At 39.0% G+C, this 8056-nt stretch overlaps 1 protein-coding gene and 1 long non-coding RNA gene across 2 annotated transcripts; both read right to left on the bottom strand.

Annotated features, from left to right (window-relative positions):
- Positions 1–400: 400 nt before the first annotated feature.
- LOC310924086 lies at positions 401–3800 on the bottom strand. The gene is made up of 3 exons (XR_014592742.1): positions 3682–3800; positions 2069–2182; positions 401–573 (listed from the first exon to the last, which is right to left on the bottom strand). It is a non-coding gene; the product is annotated as an uncharacterized lncRNA (long non-coding RNA).
- A 174-nt stretch (positions 3801–3974) lies between these two features.
- RBBP7 (RB binding protein 7, chromatin remodeling factor) lies at positions 3975–7808 on the bottom strand (the record flags this gene model as incomplete). Its single annotated transcript, XM_083854462.1, is given in 10 exon segments — positions 3975–4019; positions 4341–4418; positions 4508–4634; positions 5566–5599; positions 5602–5658; positions 5661–5692; positions 5694–5704; positions 6261–6373; positions 6683–6845; positions 7176–7808. Coding segments are annotated over 10 exon segments (699 nt in total). The 5' UTR covers positions 7215–7808.
- Positions 7809–8056: the final 248 nt, after the last annotated feature.

The following is an 8056-nucleotide window of genomic DNA, read 5'->3' as shown; positions in this document are numbered from 1 at the left end:
TCAACTGATGGCAGTGGACATTAAGAACACACCAAACTTTTTTAAAAATAGATTTTATTTATGCAAAAACAATCCAAAAGTGGTGTGTAAAAGTGAAAAGCTCTTTTTATATATAAATAAAAAGGGATTTTTTAATATAGTTTCTATGTGTGAAGACTGAGGATTTGACCATTTACAGGAACACACCAAGTTTATTTTAAAATACAGACATACGTATTAAATCATCCTTATTTTCTCTAAAGCTAATTGCTGATAGTGTACAACAGCTCAAAGTGCCCACAGAACCAAGAGTATCCCATGACAACTTGATTACACAAGCTTTTTGCTTAATCAGATTAGGAATATTCTTGTTTTGATGTAAAGATTCTGCCCAGTGATTGTGGGTTTTTTTGGTTTGGTATTTGTTTGTTTTGTTGTTTTTTCTTTTTTCTCAGGGCTTTATTTTATGTGTACAGTAGTCAAATTATATTACTATGTCCTTCCCAGTAGTCCCTTAAAGAAAAGTTACATTCCTTGAGCTTCCAGTTTGGCTGCTGTTAAATCTGGTTCTGCATCACTATAAATGTTTTCTGCCTGAAGACACAAAACATTACCTTACAAGTGATACACACGATTGTATTTAAACAATCTTATACACTTCATATAGAAAAAGCCTTGATAACACCAAGGTGGCACAGTCATCATCCCCTTCTTCAAAGGATTTTCTCCCTGCCCTTTCTTAAAGGGCTGCCAAATTTAGGAATGTGTACACAGTAGCTACATTTTGGCAGCTGCCTTCTTGCATTGCTCCATTTCTGCAGTGTCTTGGGTTGCAATATATAACCAAAAGCATATATTCCATTCCCAATCTGTTGAAACCAGCTGAAACTTTTTCATTTTAACTCCAGGGGGGAGGGGACAGGTGCCTTCTGTTAATGGGACAGCTGTTAGAACCAGGTGGAGCAGTGTTCCTTATCTATTCCATGACCCATCCTCTCTCCAGGGGGTTATCTTCTGTTAATGGGCCATTAAGGCTCACCAATGACATGACACATTACATCATCCCATTGTGAGATGCTCCACCCAGTGGGAGGAGCCGACCATTCCTGCCTAGATAAAAGCTGAAATTCACAGCCTACTTTCCACTGGATTTCCCAGAGGAAAGACCATCTTGCCACCACTGGACATTTCTACAGGATCATTTCCAACAGAACCACATCTGTTACTCCAGGAGGACTTCGCTGGACTACTTCCAACACCCTGACCAAGGTGTCAGGTCATATTCTGACTCTGTCAGTGTTCCTAGGATTGTTTGTTGTTTGCTTTGCTATACTTGTATTTTTTAATATTCCTAGTAAAGAACTGTTATTCCTATTCCCAAATCTTTGCTAGAAGGCCCTTAATTGCAAAATTACAATAATTTGGAGGGAGGGGATTTACATTCTCCATTCCAAGGGAAGCTCCAGCTTTCCCTGGCAGACACCTGTCTCTTCCAAACCAAGACAAACAGCTAAAGCAGCCATTTAACCACCAGCCCTATTATGAACATTTTATTTGGAATTATTTCAACTGCAGTCTAAACACACAAAATAAGAGCAAGTAGGAAAAAAAAGAAGCCTGACCTGTGACACACATTTAAGTCTGTTAGAGTTTTTTATCTCAATTTATTCCCAAATTACTTAATTCCACATTTCTAAGATAGCTGATTGGTTTCCTGTAATGTAAAGTAATATGAACTAACTAGGGATTTAAAAGGCATCCTGCTTTACAGCCAACATATGGGGGAACGAGGGGGCAAGAGTAAGTCTTGGCTAATATTGCATATAAGTTTGCAACTGCTTTATTAATAATAAATCTTAATATTAATTAGTACTTAGGACTTGGAATCAAGAATTAACTAGCAGTTACTTTTATTCAAGTTGTTTTAGTTATGGTGGTCTTTTAAAAGTCTTTGTTTTTGATTAGATCAAGTATATGGCACAGACAACTTTCAGGCCTTGAAGGCACAAGCTGCCCTAAAGAAGAACAAGCCTTTTCAGTTTCCTTTATACAAGCTTCAGAGTAACTCAAGAGCTGTTGTGACACTCACCATCTGCCAAATCTGCATTATGTTGTCCTCTGATACAGAGCAGATTACTCAAGGCTCATTAGGATTCCAACTGAAGTCTGAAATTTTGGCAGTGTGTCCTCCATGAATAAACTGCTAAAAAACCCCCAAAAGCTTCAGTAAGCCATTTCAACTCTAGAGAAATCTTTAGGTTTAAAGACTAGAGAAATCCTAGGTTTAAACCTGGGATTCTAAAGTTCATCATGCTAATGACTACCCAAAGAAAAACTTGCTACTAGAGATTCACAACAGACCTAAGGAAGGTGTGTGTTTAACTGCTTCCCATTCACTGCTTATGGACACAGATGCAGTTGCTGAGACAGCATTTGAGACAACAGTTCCTATTATTACAGCAACTTAACAGACTTAAAATGGTCTCTCTTCACACAGGGCTGGGCTGTGAAATCCAGCCATATTTCATTCTGATTACCTCTAAGAGCACTTACAGAGTCACACAGGAAATGGGGAAACCTTCAGAACTTAAGAGAGGAAGCCCACAGCAAACTGGAGCAATGGACTGGAGGCCAGGGAGGTGAAAAGATTTATGAAAAGCTGCAGTTTTAGCAGCACAGTGACAAGACATCCCATGGCCACACTGCATGTCAGCACACTGAAATTTGAACAAAAGGGTACCAGCAGCTCAGAAGGTCCATCTTCTGCATCCTCTGCAGACTGCTCTTCGATTTTACTGTAAGAAAGTAGTTTACATTTTTTATTAAAATGACAGTTGCATTCTCTGTCAGCTTAACTGAACAGTTAATGGCCTTTGTTTTCCATATTTGCAAGTGATGTTTCCCACTGTGAAATATCTGTAAGTACCAGGTATAAAACATCAGCTGTCTGGCACTGTCATTACTGAAATGGAACCTTGTGAAGCAGATGGAGGCAAAAATCACTTACTGATGTAATGCCTGAAGATTTTTAGCCTTTTTCACATTTGTACCTTTGTAGATTTTTAATATATAGTTATATGATTTCAAGTACTTTTCCTGCCTTTGCTCACATTTTAGAATAATTACCTAACCCTTTCTAACACATTCCTGAAATTCTGTTTAGTCTTATTCTTAAGAACAAAATTTCTGACAAGGACATCTTGTTTTCCACTAGAAGCTGAGAGACATAACAAGAAATAGGGCAAAGAACCCTCTGGACCAACTCCAAAGGGGCAGACCCAAGGGTGTTTTGCTGGGCCAATTGATGTCCTATTGGATGTACCTGCTAAATAAACTAATTAATTAACCTTTTAAAAATTGCAGAAATCCTTTGTCACGTATAAACATATAGCCATATTTGTGCACCTGAAAGCTTTCATTAAAGAACTGCTTCTTATCCTACCACTTTAACACTGTTGCAAGTTTTGTCTTTTGAATCTAGGCAACAAGTGGACAACAGAAAACAATGCAATTAGCAAGAAATCCTGATGGAGAAGTAATTTTAGATGTACTGTGCTGTTTCTATTATACCCAAAAGACCAAGTCTGAGGTAAGCAAGGAAAGCTAGAGAACAGCACAAACCAAACCTGCCAAATAATGCAGGCCTGCAGCCTTTTTTTAATCACCTGTTCATATATACTAACAGACAGGAATGCTCCTCACCTTAGATCCCATATGTTAAGGTGACAATCAGTACCACTTGAAGCAAGAATGGTTTCATTATGGGGAGACCAGTGAACCTATTGAAAGAAAACAACTTCAGTGGAGCAGTTACTGATTTCTAAAACATATCCTGAATAACCAGCACCCTGGGCACTAATTTTTAACTATACTCTGTAAATCAGTTTCTTCTGGCACAGAAGATATCCAGTAGCTCAAACAAACTGCTTTAGTCTTAAGATTTCTCATACTGAACAGACAACATCTGTATTCCACTGTTACAGATTTACCACATTTCATGAAATTTGTCTAAAAAAATCACTGTTACTTCCAACTTCCACCTAATTGAAAAGACAGAGTTCACAAGATTAGGTTTGAATCCAAATCCTCTCTACACATTATTTTAGAGGAACCTTCTACTTGTACTTAAGGTACTTGTAAATACCCACTATCTTTTTAGCATAAGTTGTTGTCTACTTGCTTCAAAGTCAAGTGGGGAAAGGCAGAAATAAACTACATGGTAGCCTGTAACTGACAAACTCAACATAGTGCATTTTGGTTCAACATATTTATTTGTACTGCAAGAAAACAAATCTACATGTTCTTGTCCAAGTCAGTACTCTTCTTGGGTTTTTTCTACAGGTTGCAAATAGTTTACCCACCTGAAAAATCTCATCCTTATGAGACTCAAAAAAAAGGAGTTTCAGCTTTAAGTTTCGAAGATCCCACAGAGCCACTGTCTGGGAGACACAAGGAACAATAAATTGGTTTTACTATAATGGCTTTCATCTGGACTACTTAGGAATGTAAAGTAGACTCAAGTGAAAACCTTGTCAGCAGAGCCAGTTGCCAGAATGAACTCGCTGTAAGGACTGAAGGACAGACAGTTGACCTTGGCTGTGTGAGCATCTACTGAGTGACTCGGCTTGGACGTGGCATTAGATCTTGTGCCCCAGCTGTGGCAGGGAAGGGTTTGGGGAAGGGTTGGAAGCAGGGAGGAAAGAGAAAAGCAAATAAATGTAAGTTTTTATAGGAAGTTCTTTTTCACTACAGCTTTTAGTACTAAACTCAATTCTGAAGCTGCAGTTTTCATTCCAAAACCGTCACCATTTTGTGTCTGTTGTACATGAACAGCTTGCACCAGGAAGCTGACCTACATATTAGTTACATCTTTTCAAATGATGTGAACACATTAAATTGCATGTAGATTTCAGCAAATCTGCACCATCACTGTAGCTGACTGCCATAAAGAGCTGCATGAAATTACTCCAAAATTCAGACCTTTTGTTTTCCAAGTGCTGTGGACTAGGTCCACTGGCAGTATGTTGTTTTGGTTTTTACTTTTTTTTTTTTTTTTTTTTCTTTTATACATTCTCTGTATTCTTTACACACACATTTGTAGCCTGTTGTATTAGTGGGTAGTTTTCCTAGTAGTTTTCCATGCCCTTTCCCCAGGCAGAAAGACAAAACATATTCCAAGGGCCCCTATCCTATCTTGACTTTCCCTGGCTACCAAGGTTGAAAACAACTTATTGAGACACATTTTCATAAACAAAGTACAGCCACTACCAAGGGCGGGGGGGGGGGGCGGAACTCCAGAGAAGAGGCTTGACCTGCAGGGTAATTGCATCACCATTTGTCCTCCTAATTGGTACTTTTTTCAATTATGCTAATTTACTAAACTTATAAAAGTGTATCCACCCCTGTGGGGGGTGGGCTTTTGTGGGCATTCTTCCATAACTGCTCTGGAGTTACAGATCCACTTTTATACTACCTCCCATTATTGGGAGGTAACATTATTTCAAAAGTGTGTGTTGTTTCATTTCTAGGTTGAAAAAAGGCATCAGCAGGACACAGCATGCCCTACCCAAAAATCTCCCAACTTACATCATAAGCTTCTGATCATCTGCCACAGATCCAGAGACTTGTGGAGCAGGTGCCATGCCACATCCTCCACTACTGCAGAGTGCCCGGTAAAGAGGCTTTTGCACCAACAATCTTGCCTTCTTTGGGTTAAACACACTGTCTGTAAATAAGCCACATTCTATTGAAATGCAGACTCTGACTGTATCAGCTTTCAAATAAATAATCAATCACGCTCTACATATAAGGAGATGACACTCCTAAAGCAGTTCTTTGCTTTTGAAAAAGAAAACTTATTATGCCAGAACTGAGAGCTTAGTTATCAATCAGTTTTCTGCAAGTTCAAGGCCCAAGGATTACTTAGAAGGTCACAGAAGCAATTTACACTTTTAAAGGCCACAAAGAAATTTATAAGCTATTAGTTATTGATCTTTGAGAGTCTTGCTAATTTATGGTCTTGACCCAATCCAGTTTAAAGGATTTCTTCCTGCAGACAAATATAAAAATATTCTGTTCTTACATGAAGAACCTTAAAAAGAACTCATAGTTGATTACAGCCTAAAGCAAACTGACAGCCTTTAGAAATGTAATTACAAAATGTGAGAGCTTCCCCACATAACAATACGCAGCTGCACTAGGACAGATTTTCTCGGATTTTCTACTACAGGATAAACTAGAAGTTGGGCTTTTTTAAACAGGGGAAAAGATGTGGTTTTTACATTATCATCTGATGCACTGAGATGTCCTCTCAAATTTGAGTTCCATGATAAGCCATAGCCTTCTTTCTGGTGTCCTCTTAATCTAAAGTCAGGATTACACTCTCCACTTGGGTCTGAAAGACAGAAAATTCCTTTCATTTAACACCTCCTTGCACATCAATCCGTAGGAGCATCATGATCACCCAAGAACTTTATTTCTTTTGCAATAATTATATTTTATACATGAACCTCCTCAGAGAGTGCTGCTGCTACCAAGATTCTTTTATGAAAGTGAGCATAACCAGGCAGTTAAAGTCATTGAAGATATGGGTCTTCTCCTTTGGGTCCCAGAGCCCAGCAACTCTCTCCCAATCACAGTTAAACACAAGTTTACCCTTCTTTAACAAGAGGCATTTTGCTTAGCTTCAAGGAGTCTGACCCACCTGGCTTTGAAGGATGTTTAGTGTAGTCAAACACCAGCACACCAGCAGAGGGCGTTTTTGTTGCAATGATGCAGGGATTCTGTGGCATGTAACAGGCACGGTTCACGGTCTCATAGTACTGATTTAGGAAACAGTCAATATTCCTTTCCATAAAGCATAAATCCTGAGGAGACAGGTGGCAATCTATTTTAGTTACTTCTCTTAGGAGCTTTTACCAGTTATCTTAACTAGAATCAAATTTCTCTTCTGGTGTTAAATGCGACATTTAGTTGGATGGATGGTGCCATTTCTCTCTGAAAGGACAAATCTGAGCAGTAAAAACCAATTTGTTGCATTCCTGAATGCAACAAACTAATTATGTTGCCTGAATCCAAGCAATCCAGAATCATTTGGGTAATCATAAATTACCATAGGTATTACTACACCACTTCCAAATGTAGAGGGGGGAAAAAAATACAAAACCAAACAAGAAACACAATGCACATGCACTTACTTGCATCAGGAACAGGTGTCCCATCATGTCAGATGCCATACAAAAGGCAGTCCTTGTCTTAAACAGTTACATATTTTGACACTGGATAATTGGAAATAACAGGTTTTAAAGTGAATATTAAGTCAATCTGCAAAATACAAGGCAAGCAGAAGTGTTCCTCATAAGGGCTCCACACCCTCAAATCCCCTCTTTGTTTTCTCCATGCCATGACTAGTTAGCTCACATCTCTCAACATCATCCCCAAACATTCTGGTACACCAAATGAAGTGATCCCTTAACCAACATGTAAAACATCCCATATGTAAAGTGGAACTTTTCAGAAGAAAGAGCCTATCCTCTGATAACTGCAGAAGCTTTGTTGTGGTTTGAAAGCAAAACGAGTGAGAGGCTCCAAGTCAGAAATACAATTTAATAAGAAAAAAGGTAAAAAGGTAAAAATTAAAATAAAATAAATGCAATAACAGAAAGGACCACTGACAGAGTCAGAATACAACCTGAGCAGGATGGTGGAAGCAGTCCAGATGAGATGGTCTTCCTGAAGCAGTGATCCTGTAGAAAGTGCTCCTCTGGGAATCCAGTAGGTAAGAGCTGCTTGTCCTGTCCCAAATCCCAGATTATATCCAGGTGAGAATGCTTGGCTCCTCCCCCTGGGCAGAGCATCTCACAATGGGATGATGAGTTGTGAAGGGGTCCTTGATGGCCCATTAAACAGAGATAACCCCTGGAGGGAGTTACCTGTGAGTCATGGGCAAGGCATTGATGGGTCATTAACAGAAGAGCCCAAAGGAAGGGGGCCTGGGAAGAACACTGCCCCACTTGGTTTTAACAGTTCATGAAGATGGTGATAGAATAAATACTTTTAATACATCCTACACTACAAC

This window comes from Zosterops lateralis, assembly GCF_965231275.1.
Source record: "Zosterops lateralis genome assembly, chromosome: 2".
In the NCBI taxonomy this organism is placed as follows: domain Eukaryota; kingdom Metazoa; phylum Chordata; class Aves; order Passeriformes; family Zosteropidae; genus Zosterops; species Zosterops lateralis.
This window is presented reverse-complemented; position numbering and strand designations above follow the sequence as displayed.